At 35.2% G+C, this 22,723-nt stretch overlaps 1 protein-coding gene across 5 annotated transcripts in view; it reads left to right on the top strand.

The window, feature by feature from the left end:
• LOC131952139 (ly6/PLAUR domain-containing protein 1-like) overlaps positions 1-22,723 on the top strand; it is a 192,431-nt gene that overhangs the window by 166,319 nt on the left and 3,389 nt on the right. Inside the window, exons 2-3 of one of the 5 annotated variants that reach the window (XM_059314701.1) lie at positions 14,489-14,552; positions 22,328-22,417. In XM_059314701.1, the coding sequence (XP_059170684.1) occupies positions 22,354-22,417 (64 nt within the window). In that variant the 5' untranslated portion in view covers positions 14,489-14,552; positions 22,328-22,353. Of the gene's footprint in view, positions 1-14,234; positions 14,568-22,327; positions 22,418-22,723 lie in introns of those variants that run through there. The other 4 variants (XM_059314685.1, XM_059314693.1, XM_059314676.1 and 1 more) reach the window with 4 other exon arrangements.

Here is a 22,723-nt window from a genome sequence, read left to right as displayed (position 1 = left end):
AACGCTGACAGAGAGGATGCAAATAACAAAAAAGATTAAAAATATTACGTTGCAAAAATTCTTTTCTGAGCATGGAGATCGTATGATACATTTGACACATGACAAACAACTTAAGTACCCACTTTAAGATGATTGTAACAAGAATCGTGACATGCTTGCTGAATGTATTTCTTTTTATACCTTATATGCTTAGACTGCCTGCTTTCAAGATTTCCGCTTTACTGTCTAACAATACAACTACTATATAGTTAAAATTTAGGGGTTATACATTTTGAGGTCCACACGGAGGGAGGAAAGCGGGGGGAGGGGGGTCGGGTCCAAGTTAACGTCCACGTGTTGATTTTAACATTTAATTCACAAATTTTAAAACAAATATAAACTCATATCCTGCAAGTAAAAAGTAAAATTAAGGCTTGATCTAAAACAAACAGCTCATCGTAGAAATAAATTACAGTATTAATATCTAGTCTGGGGCCATCCTCATCAAAAAGCGACATCGTCAATTTTAAAGATCTTTACCTCATCATTCCCTGGCTACATCGTCACACATCGTCTTATAATGCCTGGACCCAAAACCTAAATTGACATCACATTTCTTCCCGCCACCCAATCGCCGGGTGACGTCATTTATTGACGATCCTTAATTAAAAAGTCCTCTTTCCTAAGCAAACTATGCCGTAAACAGTAAATGCTAATATCCTAATATATAAAAGCCCAAGTGCGCACTTCTCTCTCTCTCTCTCTCTTTCTCTCTCTCTTTCTGTCCGAAAAAATTTTCGCAGGATATCACATCAAAATCTTCAGCGATATATGGAGAACTTGATACGGACTTTTATTGAAAATAATATGATAGATGTATAAACACAATTTTATTTAAAGAAGAAAACAATAAATAAAGGCGTATTCGATTGTAGAATGTGAGAGTAAGGTCAAATTAAGCGAAGTTATTTCAAGGTTAGCAGTCATTATGAAAATGTTAACAATTAAATAGTAAGAAAATAAGGTACTTATATATAAGTCACCTATATATATATATATATATATATATATATATATATATATATATATATATATATATATATATATATATATATATATATATATATATATATATATATAAGAAGAGGTGTAAGTGCAGCCATTTGTTCCCAAGTGGCCACAAAAGAAAAATGAATGCTGAAAATGAGATAAAAGAAACATGTTTATCTTTTTATAGAAAATTAAGTAAAACAGTATAATTGCAAAAGGAAAAAATAGCATCATCTCTATACTCTGTGTATACGAGAAAATAAAAAGGCTAAAGCAAATTGATTTTCACGTGGAAATGGCGAAAGATGACATCCTGCTAATCGATAGGCTAGTAAAAAGTTTATTATACAAAATACAAAATACAGAACTAGGTAATGTGGTTCAATATATCAATATATTATTTAAAAACTTTATCTGAAAAAATGTTGTAACCAAATAACTATCGATCACGAAGTTCCTGTATAGCCAATCAATGTTTGTCTTTCGAAAGGGAAACATCCGGTTATTTCTCTCCTCTCTTAATCTCGTTCGTGTCCAAGACACATGGGGTAGATGAAATACAGTTCATCTAATTCATTGACCTCTGCATATAAAGGGATATTGTGGTCAGCGCTATGCCCAGCCGATTTTGTTTCACTAACGTAAGTTAGGTACCCATAAGAGCTGGATAGACTCAGGGACGTTCCACTTATTTGAGCCCGGGTTCGAACGCGAGAACTTTCGGGTTAGCAGTCTAGCTCTCTACCGGTTATAACTAAGGCTTGTTGAAAATAAATAGAAATGTAGCCTTCAACTAAAACAAATATTTTCAAGTTTTCTGCATTTGCAACTTTTATAACATTGATTCTATAAATATTATATTTCTAAAATATTATTAGGCTTACCTTTATATTTTCTAATTATTTTTTACGGTCGCTATGACGACAAAATGTATTTTTTCAAACAAATTGTATCCATGTCAACAATATAATATTTTGAGCCTTTGTTCTAAAAACTGCCATAATTTATTTGATTGATATGCTATTCATTAAAACTTAGATCAGAGACTACAGTTGATTAAACACTTAATTAATTTAAATATTTTTCTATCATAATTTCGTGTTCTTAGTTGTTTAACATTATGTTTGATTACAAAAAAGATTTTGTTCGTTGTCTTAAATTGATTTACAACTGTAAATACAATCTAATAACACAAAAACATAATGCAACTGTTTATTCGTTGGTGCGGTTGAAAATTATCTTTTTACTTCCAGTTCGAACATCACCAACTCTTGTGTTTTCGAGTTTGCCTCATTACAAAAACCTTGTCTTAGTCATTAGTAAACAAAACGCTGGCAGAGAATCTGCAAAAAATATCAGATTAAAAATATTACGTTGCAAAATTATTTACTGAGCACGGTGATCACATAATAGATTTTGACACATGACAGACAACTTAAGTGCCCACTCTAAGATGATTGTAACAAGAATCGTATTTTTTAAATGATAAGACTGCCTGCTTTCAAGATTTCCCCTTGTCTGTCAAACAACACATCTGTTAAATAGTTACCATTTAAAGTGGGGGGGGGGGTCATACATTTATGACGTCCTCACGGAAGGTGGAAGGGGGTCCAAAAATCAACTTTTGTAATCGCTTGGGGTGAGGGGGGGGGGGGGGGAATTAGGGAATGTGAACGTCTACAAGTGTTAAGTTCTTACATTTTAAAACAAATATAAACTGGTAAAAAAAAAAGGTAAGATCTAAAAAAAAGCAAAGCTTAAAGTGTAAATAAATTATCTACATGTTGGGGCAGCCTCATCAAAATCGACATCTTTTTTTTAACAAACAATATAATATGTATATATATATATATATATATATATATATATATATATATATATATATATATATATATATATATATATATATATATATATAGGGAGAGAACGAGAGATACCTTATATAAAGTTGGTTTAAATGTTTCCCCTTTACGTCTATCAATACAGACATTACTTCATCAGCTACTAATTGAATTCAATAGCCCTGTTTTTACGTACTCATTTTGTTGATTTAGGCACTTTGTTTTATCTCTCTCGCCCAGACACCTCTGTATAGCAAAACAATTGTTCTATATTCTTATATTTGACGCTTTTTTAAACTTCTTCATCAACAGGGTGTCAGGAGATAAAGATTTAAAGGTTGATCTGACAGACGGGAATTATTGACTAGGGTCATTGCCTGCTCCCTAAGATTATATTATATTGACAAATACATGAAACATCAAATAACAGATTAATTTAATATATAAGAGAAATAGGAAAAGCTGGCATAGCAATCATCAAAAAAAAAAGAAAATTAAATAGAAAGAAAATAAGATAACATAATACCATAGTAAAACGCCTTCTAAACATAAGATGGAAGATTATGTAACACAATATGAACTTTTAAATGCGTAAACTGCAAAAACGTAACACCCAAATAATTTTTTTAAAAATAATTTTCAAAAACTTTCAAAAAGAAAAATAATCTTGGTCCTAAATTGTATTTAAAAAAATAAGCAATAAATACAAAACTGTTCTACTATAAATAGTGAAAAAAACCAAAAACGGTCTGGGAATTAAATAAAAGCGGACTTAAATACTTTAAAAAACTGATCTTGGCTTCTCTATTAGCTTACTGGCGTGACAAATCTGATAAAAGAGTTTCGACTGATGACACTATATACGTTGTATATGGTTCACCGTAAACACACACAAACCATACATTTTGTTTGGGAATTTTTATAATCTATTAACTTTAGAAAATCTTCAACTCTAAAATACATTGTTATTTATTGTGTAAACAATTCGAAACTTAAATAAGTACTAGAATATTTTGCTGAAAAAAGTTCATACAAAATATTTATATCAAAAGCCAATCTAAGCTTTACATTTGAATCTACCAGAATAGTTTTTTTAAATATGAAACTACTTATCATTTTTAAATGCATGTAGCAGAAGTGTCCAGAAAGTTTGGTTATTTCTGTAGACCAGACACCTGTACAGCTGATTCCTTAAATAAGTTTCTACCTCAGGTGGGTATGTATTCAAGTCGACCCTCTCAACAAAGACAGGAACGATAACCTGACCTCGTACATTGAACTCTCGCATGATGGCCAGGTTCATCTCATACTCTCGGTAGTGATCCAAGAAAAGATCTTCAGACAACAAGACCAGCGTTTTTCTTGTGCCAGTTATAGCTCCACTGATGTGTGACACCATGTCCCCACCTGGAAAGTCCACTTCTCCTAAAATGTAAGAGATGTTCTTTTCTCTCAAGAATGGCAGGATCATATTTCTTACAATCTGTCGGATTCTTGGTTCACTCTGTTAGATTAAAACACGATGTAAAGAATTAAATTTCCTACTTTAAAAAGTACTAGAAAATGAAAATAGTTCTACCCAGAGGCGTCGCGAGGGCGGGGGTGTGGGGGTGTACACCAATGACGTAAACCTGTTAACTATATATTAACTGTAAATTGAGTTAAAAAAAAGAGAGACGAAAATGAATAATAGAAACCATAAGCAATAAAATGCGAGCAATAGATAAATAGAAATGGTTGGCTTTCCCCGTTGACACATTTTGACTCTTTTCGTCAGTTAACTTTTTACACAATTTATTCACGCATTTAATCCATTTGATCATTTAATATTGTATATTTTGTAATAAAATATGTTAAATTATAAAAAAAATTATTACTAACGTTCTATAAAGAAGTATGTGGTCGCTATGTCGCTATGTTACTTTTTTTTTAGATATTAAAAAAAGAGGTATGTTCAACCCAAAACGCGTAGCTTTAAAAACAAAAATTAAATGCATCTTGAAAAAAAATTAATTCAAATACATATCCACCTCCGTATACATAGACTTACAAATGTATTATGCATATATATATATATATATATATATATATATATATATATATATATATATATATATATATATATATATATATATATATGTATATATCAAACTTAAAAAAACAGGGATTGGAAAACCACTTTTCTTACTGTTGTTTATAATACACCAGTGAAGCAGTCGTTCGATACTACAATATTGTCCGACACACCTGAGTGACAAAATATTTTAAAAGGTTTTCTTCAACACGTTTGCAATATTATTTTTTAGACGTATGACCTTGTTTTCTAAACTGAGTTTTTTAAATGCAAACAGCGTCGACACTGTAATCTCAGTTGTCGTGACGCGGGTTCGTCCACACTACCGCCCTGACGCCCCAGAGAGTGTTTACCCCTTACCTGATATCAAAATAGATCACTAAGTGGCGACCGCTTAGATTTCAGGAGTATCGTACGGCGTTCTTGTGAGCCACTGGTTTCACTATCGCAAGAGTGTGGGTGCGATCTCTGGTTCGTTTTAGTCATTTAATAAAGTAGCCCAATGTATCCATATTGTAAGGTGCATTTAAAGCGAATATAGGTGCCATATTTCTCGTAGGGGATACCTGAGTGCACCATGTTATCTTACCTCAGCTCTTGGGGGAGTTTAGAGCACTCATGGTCACCCGACAGAAGGGGCTCCGGCGAATACGCCTGGTTCAGTTTGACCAGTATATCACGTAGTACCACTTACCTCCTGGACAGGGAGTCGAATCAACAGACCGTATAAAGTCCCAGTAAATACAGATTGATGTATCGCCCGACGGGATTGAGCACGCTATTCCTCACTGCACCGATGATTCATCTCAACTACCGTGCTAAGTTCAGAACTCTGCCATGCGTTTGCTAGGACTTTTTTTTATGCACCTATGCCTACCTTTGGCATTGTAATAATACTCTATGTTTACATTTGTTATTTCAATAACAATTCCTGCAACCAAACCTCTCTTCATGTGTATCGCATTTAAACGGACAGTGTGGTCAGCAACATGCCTAGCCGCCTGTGTTTTCCAAAACGTGAGATAGGTACCGATAAGAGGCGGATGGTCTCAGACACGTACACAAAACTTGAAACCAGAATCGAACTCGAGACTTTCGGGTTAGCAATCGTATGCTCTGCAATTTGACCACGACGACCCTTAAGAAATTACTCTAAAACTCACCAGTCTTGTAAGTTAATTTTTAAATCTATACTTTCACTAATTAATAATTACACCAATGAATGTTCTTTTGTAATTATAAGCTCTAAATATCACGAGGTGCGTTTTGAAAATTGATGTGAATTTTAAGGTAGGTTTATCTTTTTCCGTATTTTTTCTAAGACAATATTTTTACCTCATCATAGGTGACGAAGACATCAACCTGAGGGTTGTAGTTGACCAAACGTCCACCGATGTGCAGCCGCCGTTGACCAATAAAGTAGAGGTACCTCAGCTTCCAGCGGTAATGGAAAAACACGGCCAGAACAAACAAACACAGGAGATGGATGAAACATGTCGTCGACACAAAAATAAAATTTTCTTTGCTCAGACAGTTTTTTGTCAGTCTAGGAAGTAGTTCGATCATTTCCGTGTAGTTTAAATGAGTATTGTCTTCCTTTTTAAATATCAAATGGTCTAACTTAAAAAACAACTGTGTATTGGAGACCAAAAAATGAAGACTTTGAACGTACGGGCAAGTAAATTGAAACTCATTGCTTGAAAAATCTACCAGAAATTTAGGGTTGAGTAATTTTATTCTCTTGAACTCTTTCCAGATTTCATCCGATAGGCCAGGGAAAAGGTTAAACGATAAGTCTAAAACAGTCAAGTTCAAATGTCTGAGAATGGAAGCCTCAAAAAATGTCAAATAATTATGACTTAAATATAATTTTTTAAGATTCTTCGGAAAATAAAAATTGCTTGGTATAAAATGTATGTTACATTTATTCATTCTTAGTTCTTCGAGTTTGACCAAATCTGTTCTTAGCAATGAGTCGTCTAAAGCATTATTACATAGTCGAGTACCCTGAGCGCCTGATATATCTAGTACACGAAGATTTTTCATCCCGTTCAGTTTGAGTTCAGAAGGAATATATATTAAACTGTAAGAAACATCTAAATCTTCCAAATTAGATAAACCATTTACTTCGGAATAAACTCGTTGTCTGTGCCGATGTGACTTGTTCTGGTGTAATCTATAAGTAAAAAACAAACTACTATAAACAATTGAGCAGATAGGTTGGATTTGTGAAAGGTTGATAGGAGAATGCATCTTTAGTTTACTTACAAAAAAAAATTCTGTTTAGCGGCAAGTCCTTTAACATGTAATTTTTTGAGCGAATTTTCTGGCGAATTTCTCAAGGCGTCAATAAAAAAATTTACAGAAAAATCACCTTTGGAATCTGTAATCAGTGTCGTCAACCTTGGAGGGACTCTTACATCATATGTTCCTAGGTTGAATGCAAGTTTATTTCCAGCAATTGACAACTTTTGTATTTTAGTTTCTACAAACGATTCCAAAATGTGCTCTAAAAAATTATCAACACCCGGTACCAGTCTTAAATTCTGTATCGAAAATTCCTGCACGTTTTTGAAAAGTTGGATTGAGCCCAAAACCTGTTTTATAGTAAGTTGTGTCTTATCAAGTTTCAGGCCTACCATTTTTGGTCTCATCACAAAAGATGAGTTGGTAAAGTTTTTGAACGGGCAGGATTCTAACGAGATAGTTATATTCTCTGTTTGTAAGTTCTCAAAATGATTATCTTGTAAGTGAGTCAGATAGCACTGTACACCGTTACTGTTAAAGCTTATTGATTCAAGACGTTTTAGCTTTCGAAATCCTGGACCCAGTTTACAATTATTGCCGGTCACTATCAGTATTTTCAAGTTAGTCAACACTGAGAACGCTTTGTCGGGTAAACATTGGGAGGTCTCGGTGTAACGGCTTGAATCTGAAAGTAAAAATGTTAATTGAGATTGATGTACATATAAACACAATAACTTGAGTAGCATTTCAATTAGGTTAACCAAACTTCACATTCACATATTATTTCTTATTTGCAGTTTTATTTCAACAATAAGGTGATTTCTGGTATTTACCCCAATTCCAATATCTCGCAATCCTTTGAAAAGTGGCACTTTACTATAATTGAGTGGCAAATGAAAACTTGTGTACTGTTTTTTTTTAGGAAGATCGAAAAAATTTCAAAGATACGTAAAAAAAACCTCATACTTGGATCAACCTAAAATACTCATTGCAAGTTCAACTTAAGTTATCGTTCTCCCTCACGTTAATTCATGTCTGGTTAGCCAGGGAGAGATAAAAGTTTTCGTATTAAATCAATTGTTGTGAACGGGATTCCCATTGATAACAAAAAAATGGCGGCTATTTGTTATTAGGCCCGCTTCAAAATTTAAAAATCATCAAACCAGGAGCGGAACTACAGTGCCGCCAGACCCCGCAATACGGAGGGGGGGGGGGAGAGGAGGTGTAAGGCCTTTTAGGGGCCCACGGCTGTCCATAATTAATATTTTTTTAAAATTTTGAATTTTATTTTCGTGCATTTTTGCCTTGATATTTGGTTTGTAAAAGAAAAACACTGTAGCTGCGGTACGGTTATCTTTATTTTACAGTCACTATATTACGCTCTTCCGCAAAAAAATAAAATCCATTACACAAACTACAGTGTAAAATATAGGAAACTCTTTAAATTTGAATGACTTCTTTGACTCGTTACCCCCCCCCCCCCTCTTTGATAGTTAAATAGAGGACACAACTGTTTGACCGATCCTCCAAAGTGTACTGTGGCGAATGGGGACCAAAAAGGGGGCTCAAAAATTGTCGTCAATATTTTTATATATTTAAAAAAGTTATTTACGGTTGTATTATTTAACCTTGTCAAGGCCGAGTTCTATTTCCCTACAATCAAACACACGCTGTCGCCGGCAAAATTCTTTAACAAAAAACAAAGTCCGTAGCACGAGATGCCCCTACATATGAAGTGGCTTTCATGATGCGCGGTTCTTCTTTGCGGCATTAGTTAGGGACCCGAAATTCATTGTACATTTTTCAATGTTAATATGTGTTTGTGATAGTGGTTGAATTTGTATCCTGTACTATCTTGTATCCTACAAATAATAAAAAAGAATATAATACTAGAAACTTCGGTTTTATATACGTTTACTTGTTTTTGCTTTTACAAGAAATATCATAGTAAACTTTTAAGGTCTATACTTGGAATTATCTCCCCTGAGTAAGTTTTACAATGGGCGATGCTGACGTACATAGGCGTTTTGTTGTCTCTTTCAAGTTTTTTCCCGAGCCGACCCCCATCCCACCCCTCTTTCTTAGCCGCGCAAGTATCAAGTAGATCAATGTATCGTTTATGAACTACTTCCTAACCGTACGATTCACCACTTCAGCACATTTTGTCAGACACTAGACAGCACTAGTCAACAGATATTAATTTACTGACATAGTATTAGGCTATTAGGTGCATCTAATTCACAAAACAGGAAAGCTAAGATTATTTTTATATAATTATTTAGAAATTAATTAGAACGTTTAGAATTAATTGATCATTATTAATAGTCAATTACTACTTATAAATGACGTCATTGAGGTGGGGGTGTGTGAGGGTCTGGCTTTTTGTCAGTCGTTAAAAAATGTGACATCATTTGTGGATCCCCCCCCCCCCCCCCCCCCAAAAAAAAATCAGAAGGTTATCCGACACGTGAGCTGGCCACATACAGTTGTACATGTAAAAAACATTTTTCTGTCTATTATGCATTACTGTATCATTCACCCAATCGCCATGAAAACTTGGGTTTGCAATCTCAGGTCCGCCCGCTACATACCCACATACTGAATTGAACTTTCTATATTATAAGATATAAAGTAGAGGAGCGTTGAGTGAATTTTGGCTTTTAAATGTAGCGGTGGGACGGAAAAGTTTAGGAAACACTGCTAGAAAAAGAACAGTAATTTTTTAATTTCTTGTTTTATACCTTCTTTTTGATTTGTCATTGCAATCTTTCCTGAACTGTTTTTCTTAAATGAAATTTTATGATAAATATGAAAATGGAGAACAGTTAGCGACTTAAGTCCAGAGAAAGCTTTGTCTGAAACATTTTGAGCATCATCCTCGTTGATCCATAATTCCCATAAGTTGGTCAAACCTGCGAAAACTCCATCCTGTAAGCGTGTCAGGCCATTAGCATGTAATTCTAGACTAGCTAAGTTGTTTAGGTTCGCAAACAGATTATCTGGAAGCTCTGCAATGGTAATAAAATTAATTATTAGCATCTCTTTTAGTGAAAAACGCTGATCCTGGAAATATTTATCACACGTGTCAAAGCCAGTAAAGTGGGCGATATACAAGTATACCAGATAATTTAAGTTGTCGAAAACGTCACATTTGAGAGTTGCTCTACCATGGCCATCTAAAACTAACCACGTGGAACTAGATGGCAGTTTCGGACAATTATTGGAACAATCACATTCACATGACAGTCCTTTATCTTCGAAATAAGTAATACATCCATCTGGACAAGTCTCCTTTACCTCTGCATCGTGATAGGTCCAAGGTGGCTTAGATTTCGAATTATTATAAGAAATGGCAGCATTTATTCCTGGAATAATGAACATGTTCGATAAAATCAGTAACAAACTTGTTATAGTTGAAGGAAAGAAAAATCCCATTTTTCTATGCAGTAAAAACAATAAATTCGCGTATTTCCAAATGCAGTTTCTTTTCCAAACGATGGTATTGCTGTCTTGCTCACTGAATAAATACAGAAATTTATTTAAAATATACAGACCAGGATGTGTTGTGTTGAGAAGTTCTGAGTGTTTATGGAGATATAATCTATGTGTTTCTGGATCGACGTGATTTCTTCGTGTGGAGATACGATAACCATCTCGCTGTGTAGGGGAGGGATGTGTTTGTTTTCATAGTTGTGCTATTGTATATAAGGTAAAATAAGGGGGGGGTCTATACTAACTTTACATCTCTTGTTTGTAACAAGTGCACCGCGCCCAATGTATCACCAATAATAGGAGGATACGCAATTAAAACGAATTCAGAAACATTTTAACCATTCACTAATCACTGATGTCGTATGAATACTCATTGAAATACAAATAAAAAGTTAAATGCAAACTATTGCTCAGAGAGAAGAATCCAACTCTTATCAATAAATTATATATGCCGCTTCAAATGTAGGAATTTCAATCCCACTAGCAAGGAAAACCTTTAGACAATGTGGTTTATACAACATTGCGCTGTATGACCAAGCAGTGGCGTAGCGAGGTCGGGTGTCACCCGGTGCGGCACTTAATGGTGTCACCCCCCCAGAGGCATAGAGACCCTTCCCAGGGACAAACTTTCAAATTTTCGATTTGCGCCCCCCCCTCAAACTTTCGATTTGCACCCCCCCCCCCCCTCAAACTGTCGATTTGCACCCCCCCCCTCGAGTTTTTCTCTATATATTTTGCTATTTTTTGCCTTGGTGTCACCCCCCTAAATGGTGTCACCCGGTGCGGTCCGCACCCCCCGCCCCCCCCTCGCTACACCCCTGTGACCAAGATGCATTTACAAGCACTGTTTTTGAGACATTTTTCTCCGGTTGGTGGGTAGGAAGTCCCATACGCTGGAGACATATCTTCTCCCTCCCCTATTAGACACCATCCCTCCTCCATTCACCATACAATGCCACCGCTCCCACACCCACCGCTAGAATTACACTATCCTCCCCCCTCCACCATTGACATGTAATTTGGCGTTTATGTTCTCCTCTCGACGTGTGGTCTTTAGTTCAAGGGTCTAATCTATACAGAAATGTTCGGGGTTTTAAGATAATGTATATGTATACAATTTAATAATTACATTAAAATTTTCTAAAACGCGTTATAACTACTAAGAATTAGGGAAAAAAACTTCTTAGGTTAAAATGTGAAGTTGTAACTTAGGTTAAGGGGATAAGCGCGTTTTTTTTTTATATTTTTTTTTCACAATTTATGATCTAAAGCCTTTTGAATACTTTTATCATGTTTGGCACACACAAATAAGTATTAAACAGCAAAAAAAAAAGGGTAAAACAATTTTGGTTGTCATGGAAACCCAAAAAAACCTCCGCCATTTTGAATTTTTCGGTACTTTAAAAAATGCTAAGGCTTTTTTATTTATGCACCAATAGCAATCAAATTTAAACTGATTATATTTCAGTTTTTATTAAAACTTTTGTTACATATTTTTGAAATAACTATTAATACTAATAGTTTCGCTGTCTGTGTATGTATCTATCTATCTATCTGACAAGAACGCTCTAGAGAAAACACAAGGAAATTAAAAACATGCATAGTAATTCGAAAAACGAAGTATGACGCGGTCACATTTACCATAGAGTAGAAAATAATCTCAAGCCGGAGAGTGCACACAGTAATATGACGTCATTGATTCTCGAGTAAACATTGAATAAAAAGGAAATTTTGTCTAATCTAAATGGTTTGCGTGAAGAGTTTCTTGCATACAATTCTTCGGGTAGGGGCTAAGCCCCACCCCCCGCGTAAGAACGTCTGAGCCCCCCCCCCTCCCCAACTCAAAAGAAATTTCTTCATCGATACTCTATGTGGGGGGGGGGTGGGTTGGTTTTAGTTTAGAGAAAAGAGACAGCACTATCAGCCTAGCGCCCGTTGTATCCTTCCTCAACGGGACATTTTTCTCGTTAGTAAGAATTTTACAAAGTCTAAAAAAATCGTACCGTTTTTAGTATTAAAAAGTTTCAAAATTTGCATATTAATTACCAAATACTTTTTTCTGTGAAAGCAATCACAATTCCCTCGTGACAAAAGTTGTATTTTCGCATCAAGACAATTATTGACAATATGGTTGGCATTGTTTAATAAATAAAAAGTAGTAGGCTTTTAAGTGTTAAAAACCTGCGAACTGAGAAAACAGCAAAAAGTAGGTCATAAAAAAAATTCATAAAAAACGTTTTAATAACAAGCTTTTATGTAATAATGCACTAAAGAGTAGAAAATAAATTATAGACTACTATTTAAATAACTATAAAGAAAAGCGTGGGTCACTTTAGTACCGATTGGATACTTTACTAATATTTGAGAAGAGACCCATGCTTTTCTGTATAGTAATTTAAATAGTAGTCTATAATTTATTTTCTACTTTTTAGTGCATTATTACATAAAAGCTTGTTATTAAAACGTTTTTTATGAAAAAAATTTCAGTACTTTACATGTTTTATTTACAAAAGAGTTACATGACTAAAAACCATTGCGCGCCTACTGAACGTGATGGCGCAGCTATTGAACGTACCGTGATGGCGCAGCTATTGAACGTGATGACGCGTGTGGTGTGGTTGGCTAGACATGCCTACTAATTCGGTCCAAATTTTAATTAATTCATAAAAAATTAATTAGGCATCCAATTAAGTCAAATTTAATTTCAGATTGCATTGTCTTCATGTCTTGACCCACGTGTCAAATGTGAATCGTATCGGTCAAGTAGAAGTTTCCGAATTTTCACTCCTGCGTTTCGATCTAGACAGACTGACGACTGACGAGGAAGTGAGTTAAATAAAAGCTTGTAAAAATACCGTATTTGTGTAAACTGCAAAGCCGATTGTAAGCTTTCGGTGTCTCCTATATTATGGAAATTAAGATTATTATCAAATAAAGGAGAAATGCAGCTTTCCAATGATGCCAAATACAACATGATGACGGATATAAAACTTTTCATAGAGGGCTTGTGAGATAGGGAAAAAATGATTATTTTTTAATAAATAGGGTTGTAAAAATGGTAATTTAAACACACATTTTTTGTTCTCTTTAAAGTTATTATTTTCTTAATACAAAAATGCACAAAGTATTTAAAAGTGCAAGAAACCCATCATGACGAAAAATAAGAAATTGTGTGATTTTTTTTACCGCGCATATCCCCTTACAGTATGAAGTTGTGACTTAGGTTAAAATGTGAAGTTGTGATGCACAACATTCTCAATTCTTCCATCCTAGTCACAGATCGTAGCACAATTTCCGACCCCTCTTATGTATACGACGCATGTTATGGACAACGCTTTTAGTAAAACCGTAAATTCATCAAGTATCTCTGTTGATAGAAATAGCAGCCCGAAGTTCGCATGTGTGAACTTGACGCCACCACTTGCGTGTCGCTGAGATAAGCAAAGGTCGACAACTTCAAAAACAGCAAACACACTGATAACAAAACTAACACAGCTAATTCAAACCTCGGCATTCAAACAGGAAGTAGCTAACATTATCAATACAGGATTAAACTAAACACGATCATATATAAATATATATATATATATATCATACAGTGTTGGATTTCGTTTTAGATACCGGATTCTACTGAATTTCAGTTGCTTAATCATTACAAGTTCATTTATTTTTAGAAAATACAATTGTAGCGCAAGTGGTGATCATAGAGCATTCGGCCCTATGTAGGGAATTAGTGAAGAAGTTGATATTTTTTGCGCTGTGATATCAGAAAAGAGATTTAGTGAGGAAGTTGATATTTTAACGCCTGGACAAAGCAGTCAGTGTAAATAAAATGTTTGATGTTTGTTGAATAAGGAACGACAACTCAGGTAAAACTATATGACGTAAGAAATACAGACACATTTTCTTTATTTTTACGTCTACACTTAATTATATTAATTTATATTATAATAGGATTAGAATTGCAACATAAAATACTTGCCAACGCAAGTTATGATCCAACCAAAATAAAAATATAAGAGAATGTTTCAAACCAAATACGACTTATATAATGATTTTAATAAATCTATTTATAGCCCGTGGGTTATTAATAGAAGGGAGAAACGATATCTGATGTTTGTTAAGACGGCCCATGGGTCAAGTTAAGTAGAGTTCACCTGTTTCTGTAACATCGGCAAATGATTATAATCATCACTATGCCCAGTCACCCTTACTTTCCCTAACGTGAGTTGGACACTTATCAAAGCTAGGTGGACTTTGTGAGGTTCTACTGACTTGAACCAGGATTCGATATCGAGACTTTCAGGTTACCAGTCAAGAGCTCTATCGCTAGGCCACTCCGTCCCCCAAAGAATGTGTAAATCCTGCCAAACCTATATCAGATAACAACATGCCGTCTTTCTCGTTAGCTTTGCTATTCTTATCACACCGTACACTTCTTCCTCTATACTTATTAATATATATTTTGAAAGGGTGAAATATTTTGTCTAGTATTGTTCTGAATGTGCCCATGCCTGCGCCAGGTTATTTAGCGCACTAGGCGAAGCTTATTAAAACGCCACATTCCCCCGCATTATTTTAGTTTCCCCATATATATGTATATATATATATATATATATATATATATATATATATATATATATATATATATATATATATATATATATATATATATATATATATATATATATATATGGTGACAGGACAAAGGATATCAGGACAAATGATCTCAAGGACAAATGAGCTCACGGACTAAAGTTACCAGGACAAAAGATATCAGGACAAATCATATCATGGACAAATGATCTCAGACAAAATATCTCACAGAAAATTTTTAATTGTGTATTGGATTTTAGTTGATCTGAACATTTTTTTATTGACTGTCAATATGGTTTTGTTTACAATTTTACACATAATAATTGTTAGTTGTGAATAATATATATCCTATTGTTGATAATGGATATTTTAGTAGTATAGTAGGTCCCCCAAGTGGTATTATTGAGGGTGAGGGTGAGGATGAGGGTGAGGGTGAGGGTGAAGGCCACCTGTTGCATAGTTTGACCGTTATTGATTGATTTTTGCCCACCTGTTGCATAGTTTGACCGTTATTGATTGATTCTTGACCACCTGTTGCATATTTTGACTGTTTTTTGACCACTTGACCACTCATTAATCACTTGTTGATTGTTGTCTTGAGGGTTAGGTGAGGGTGATTGAGGGTGCCCACCGTCAATTGAGGGTTAGGGTCCCCATCTTTTGATCTCTGAGGGTTAGGTGAGGGTGATTGAGGGTGAGTCCCCACCCTCAATTGAGGGTGAGTCCAACTATTGATTTTTTTAGCCCGTTGTTGGGTTAGGTGAGGGTGATTGAGGGTGCCCACCCTCAATTGAGGGTTAGGGTCCCCATCTGTTGATCACTGAGGGTTAGGTGAGGGTGATTGAGGGTGAGTCCCCACCCTTAATTGAGGGTGAGTCCAACTATTGATTTTTTTTAGCCCGTTGTTGATTGTTCATTAACCAACTGTTGATTGTTTTATTGAGGGTTAGGGTGAGGGTGATTGAGTGACCAACTGTCCACTTGTTGACCACTTGACCAGTTATTGGTTGTTGACCAGTTGCCCATTTGTTGGTTGTTTTTTTTTTTGTTTTTTTTTTATTGACCTGGACGACAGTAAAATATTATTTCCCCACCCCAGTGGGGGTGTGGGGACCACTTGGATTTAAATTTTTGTCTTATTTACACCTTTTGTACTAAATATAGTTTAGTAGAAATAGGTCATGACCTCATGACGGAGCAGGTGCTGTCTTTTGAGCATGTCCTTTTGTGTTTGACGCGACTCGCGCGCTTTGTCTACCCCGACCCAATCGTTATGGCTTATTGTTAGGCTAGGTTTATTGAATAGGGCTGGTCTTGTCTGACCCCAGTTGTTAGTGTTTTTTAAAAACATTGATATTTTTTTCTAAAATAGTGACCAGGGTCAGACATCAAAGAGTATATTAATCAATTATTGTTAACAATTTAAAAAGTAATTTAGGATACCAATGGTTTCACAGAAATTACCCTTGATTATGTTTTTGTTTTAGTTTCAAAGTCGGTTATGTTTCAAAGCTCAAGTTTTGTAAATTTCTTTTGAAACTATGTTGTAATCACTACGTTTTCATTGTTTCATTTATTTATTTTTTTTTCACCACCTTTTAATTTTAAGGTTCTATAATTCTACCATATTGACTTCCACTTAAAATATATGTTTAAATACATTTTGTTTATATTTTTATAATTTTCTAAAAAAATATTAATATAGAAGCTAAACAAATAAAATTTTGTTTCTGTGACCTCGGCCTATGAAGAGCTAGTGTGTTCATCACTATACGCACCCGGCTTTATTTTCCCTAACGTTAGTTAGGAACCCATCAGTACTCAGAGAACTTCTATTGAATTGGACCTGAATTCTACTCTTCCCTGTCTATAGAATGGTACTTCTGTGACAGTGGCGAGGGAGTGGGGTGGTTCACCCCTAAACTAATCCACGACCACAACGATGCATCTTTCATCTTTTTATAGTTTTTAATTGTCACCCTTTAAACATTCTCAAGTACGAGAACTCAGCGACTTACATTATCATAGCGACAATGGAACGGTGTAGCCCCGTGCGTTTATTGTTTACATTTAAAAATGTGTGACGCGTGCGCTGCTCGCGTCTTCCCTAATAAATAGAGCAACGAAGGTAGAATCCGATGTTCTATAATTAGAACAGTCTTGTTTACATTTAAAAAATAGCTTCACATAAATTTAGGATCCCAATTGTTTAACTGAGGACTGATACGGATTTACAATAGTGATACTTCTTTTTGGCTTGAACTTTTTTAATTTAAGAAGGTTTACTTATACATAATACAATACGTCTAAATACAATTTTATTTTTGCAAGTTATTTTATTTTGTTTTTTCTATATCTTGCATTATCATCTGAATTTTTGACCAGCTTAGTAAAATTTGCTTTAGACTATAAATTAAAAGTTTAAAAACGTTATAGTAGTTCGTGTCAAATGAGACAGCGTTTAAAATGCGTACATTTAAATTTCACCAAAATAACGACGTAAATAAAAACTAAATACGGTATGCCTTTAGCATACATATCCTTCAATCAAATCACTTTTAAGTACAAATCAATAATTTTGATTGATTGATTAATGATCTTGGCGAGTTATTTTTATCCGTCATTTACAAACATCAAATAGGGTAATCTGACACAAGACGAGCTTTTAGTACTTTGTTGAAATTAATTCAAGGGAGAAAACCCTAAAAATATTTACTAATGTACCGCTGGTGTAATCTTTACAAGCTTGCAAAACATACCCGCGTCATTCACTCTAGCATTTTTAAGTCTCACAATCGCGCGCGCCCAAATTCCATTGAATACCGCGAAGACAATACCCATTGTATGGGTAGCTGAGCGGCGGACAATAGGCTTTGAAAACCCCAACGCGCAGGTATCTTTTCCGCGGAGCAAGCGTGAAATTAGATTTTTGATTTTATGTCTCAATCAGGGTGGCGCGATTTTTTTTTCTTTGTATCCGTGTTGTAAACAAAAAGGATGAGGAGAAAGGGCAATGACCTACCCTCCCACCCGTGTGTTCCATGATGGCAAACACAATTCTAAATGTGTATTTGTTAGGTTTTAGGAGCGAAATATTTTATACTTGTTTCTTCCTTGTGACGGTATTAGCAGGGGAGACGATTTGCTCACAACATTAGCGACGCGTACATGTAAAGGGTATTAATTAGTTTACGCAGCGACTTATCTTACTTGTTCGGTAAAGGGAGAGAACGCAAGGGATAAATTAGCATGCCACCTATAAAGGCGTCTGTCGTTTTCTTTGCATAAAAGAGTTTTTTTTTTTTTTTTTTAAACCGTGTCACCATCCCATTGTCACTTTCGCAGCTGCTTTTATTTTTTGCTCGAAGAAATTTATTTTTTAACTTCACGTTGAGTCATTTTTTTTTTTTAGTTTTTTTTTTTTAAACGCGTATTTGTTACGTTTTAGTAGCGAGATATCGTCTACTCGTGTCTTCCTTGTGACGTCATTAGCAGGGGAGACGATTCGTTTCCGCGGAGCGAGTCGTACGTCATTTATAGACATCAAATAGGCTAATCTAACACAAGGCGAGCTTTTAGAACTTTGTTGAAATTAATTCAAGGGAGAAATCCCTAAAAATATTTACTAATGTACCGCTGGTGTAATCTTTACAACCTTGAAAACATACCTGCGTCATTCACTCTAGCATTTTTAAGTGTCACAATGGCGCGCGCCCAAATTCCATTGTATGCCGTGAGCACAATACCCATTGTATGGGTAGCTGAGCCTAGGACAATGAAATAAACAGACTGTGTCGGAAAAATACTTCCACACAACACCCTTCTCTCTCGAAGACAATTTATTTTTAACTTCACGTTGAGTAATTTTTTATTTTTTTTTAAATGTGTTTTTGGTACGTTTTAGTAGCGAGATAGCGTCTATTCGTTTCTTCCTTGCGATGTCATTAGCAGGGGAGACGATTCGTCTTTTACAGTGAGCTAGACCATATCTTTTTCAAGTGCAACGTACGCGAAATAAAGACACTAGCTTTTGTATTTTATATCGCAAGCAGGTGACGGGATATTTATACATCTGCTTGAGCGTTATCGGCAAAACTTGTTTTAAACATTATTAATACGCTAAAATTTTAAAATATTATTGTTTCATACACTGATCTCAAGATAGAGTTTTTAATCAGATCTATTATTAACAAATATTGTCATTTTAACACACTTTGTAACCATCAAGTTGAATCAACCACACCTGATGTTACCACTCGTAAAGTCAAGTCTTCAAGACAAAACACTGATACTAAACTAGACATTAAACTGAATTTTTAAATGTAAACAATAAACGCACGGGGCAACACCGTTCCATTGTCGCTATGATAATGTAAGTCACTGAGTTCTCGTACTTGAGAATGTTTAAAGGGTGACAATTAAAAACTATAAAAAGATGAAAGATGCATCGTTGTGGTCGTGGATTAGTTTAGGGGTGAACCACCCCACTCCCTCCCCACTGTCACAGAAGTACCATTCTATAGACAGGGAAGAGTAGAATTCAGGTCCAATTCAATAGAAGTTCTCTGAGTACTGATGGGTTCCTAACTAACGTTAGGGAAAATAAAGCCGGGTGCGTATAGTGATGAACACACTAGCTCTTCATAGGCCGAGGTCACAGAAACAAAATTTTATTTGTTTAGCTTCTATATTAATATTTTTTTAGAAAATTATAAAAATATAAACAAAATGTATTTAAACATATATTTTAAGTGGAAGTCAATATGGTAGAATTATAGAACCTTAAAATTAAAAGGTGGTGAAAAAAAAAATAAATAAATAAATGAAACAATGAAAACGTAGTGATTACAACATAGTCTCAAAAGAAATTTACAAAACTTGAGCTTTGAAACATAACCGACTTTGAAACTAAAACAAAAACATAATCAAGGGTAATTTCTGTGAAACCATTGGTATCCTAAATTACTTTTTAAATTGTTAACAATAATTGATTAATATACTCTTTGATGTCTGACCCTGGTCACTATTTTAGAAAAAAATATCAATGTTTTTAAAAAACACTAACAACTGGGGTCAGACAAGACCAGCCCTATTCAATAAACCTAGCCTAACAATAAGCCATAACGATTGGGTCGGGGTAGACAAAGCGCGCGAGTCGCGTCAAACACAAAAGGACATGCTCACACAGACAGCACCTGCTCCGTCATGAGGTCATGACCTATTTCTACTAAACTATATTTAGTACAAAAGGTGTAAATAAGACAAAAATTTAAATCCAAGTGGTCCCCACACCCCCACTGGGGTGGGGAAATAATATTTTACTATATACTGTTAAAGCTGGACTGTCGTCCAGGTCAATAAAAAAAAAAGCAAAAAAAAAACAACCAACAAATGGGCAACTGGTCAACAACCAATAACTGGTCAAGTGGTCAACAAGTGGACAGTTGGTCACTCAATCACCCTCACCCTAACCCTCAATAAAACAATCAACAGTTGGTTAATGAACAATCAACAACGGGCTAAAAAAAATCAATAGTTGGACTCACCCTCAATTGAGGGTGGGGACTCATCCCCAATCACCCTCACCTAACCCTCAGAGATCAAAAGATGGGGACCCTAACCCTCAATTGAGGGTGGGCACCCTCAATCACCCTCACCTAACCCTCAAGACAACAATCAACAAGTGATTAATGAGTGGTCAAGTGGTCAAAAAACAGTCAAAATATGCAACAGGTGGTCAAGAATCAATCAATAACGGTCAAACTATGCAACAGGTGGGCAAAAATCAATCAATAACGGTCAAACTATGCAACAGGTGGCCTTCACCCTCACCCTCACCCTCATCCTCACCCTCACCCTCAATAATACCACTTGGGGGACCTACTATACTACTTATTTTATAAAGGAAGCCAGATAGAATAATATGTCCTAATTGTTTAAGCCTCCCTTTCTAAGACTGTATACCCATATCCAGGATATGTAGAAGAATTCTACCTGTGCCAAAAATTAATTTAGGTTAATAATCTAAATTTCTCCCTAGCTTACGAGATCTCTAATTAAACGTGAGAGAAAACGAGATTTACAAGCCCTATTAAAAATCAAAATTCCATGCGCGATGGAGCGATCACTAAGTCAACATTAGAATGAGTTAATCATCTGAAATTGTCGAAATTAAAAGATTTAGATTATATACAATAAAAATCTCATTATTTTAGCAGGGGCGTAGCTAGAGGAAGGCGTGTGGGGCGGCCCTTAAAGGCGCCGAACCAAAGGGAGCGCCAATGTAGAAGACATAATATAAAAAGCTCGTTACTAAATTGTATACAGTCAAAATAAAAATTGTTGACTACTACTTTGCATTATGGACTTACTTGTTTTCTATATCATTTGTGGAACACCAAAGTAAAAAGACAAAATGACTGGTAAAAAGCGCCCCGTCCTGTCCAAATTAGGGAAGGGGGGGGCGCATTTTCACCAGCGCGAATAACTATTTATAGGCCTAATTTAAAGAGGTGGCCCCAAATTCATAGTTCGTCCTGGGCACCGAAATAGATCACAACGCAAAGTTATTAGGTACTTTTTCATAATGGCGATTACATATTTTTGCGCCCCCGTATGGGTTGCGCTCTAGGCGACTGCCTAGTTTGCCTTATAGGTAGCGCCGGCACTGTATAGGCCCTAAATTCTTTTCATGTAAGCTTTTTTAAAAATGAGTCATTATATTTTCCGTTTTGTTCTGCCAATTAAGTTTCTGATTTACCGGTTACTGATATCAGCTTACAACAATTTTTACACAAACATGAACACTTTGATCAAAAAAAGGATGATTTATTACGACACTTCCTATTGTGTGATTTTCTTTGCATAAAAATAATAATTTAATTCATGTAAACAAACACGGATTACACAATTTTTTTTTACAGTTTTTTCATTCACTACAATAGTTTATCTTTATTAAACAAAGACTCACATGTTTAACGTATTTGATTCATGTTTTATAATAGTTAAAACTATTCTTAAATAAACTGAATTATATATTTTTCCACAGAAACGTTTTTACTCATATAGATTAGGATGTCACCTATACAGCAGCTGTGTTTGTGTGTTGTGTTTCTCGTGGGAGTCTTTACCTTGTCTGGTAATTTGGCTTTTCTATTTCCTTTATTAAAATAAAGTTCCCTTTCTGACTGTGTACGGGCAAGTGAAGTAGAGTTCACTTGTTTCTGTGACCTCGGCAAATGAAGGGATAGTGTAGTCAGCACTATGCCCAGCCGCCTTTACTTTTCCCTAACATGAGTTAGGTACCCATCAGAGCTAGGTTGACTCAGGGCCGGTCTACTGAACTGAACTTGAATTCGAACTTGAGACTTACGGATTAAAGTCAGGCTCTATACCGCTAAGACACTCAGTTCCTTTAATGCTATTAAAAAATTCATGTTTTAAA

Source organism: Physella acuta, unplaced genomic scaffold (genome assembly GCF_028476545.2).
Source record: "Physella acuta isolate Inbredline_101_S28 unplaced genomic scaffold, ASM2847654v3 ptg000070l, whole genome shotgun sequence".
NCBI lineage: Eukaryota > Metazoa > Mollusca > Gastropoda > Physidae > Physella > Physella acuta.
This window is presented reverse-complemented; position numbering and strand designations above follow the sequence as displayed.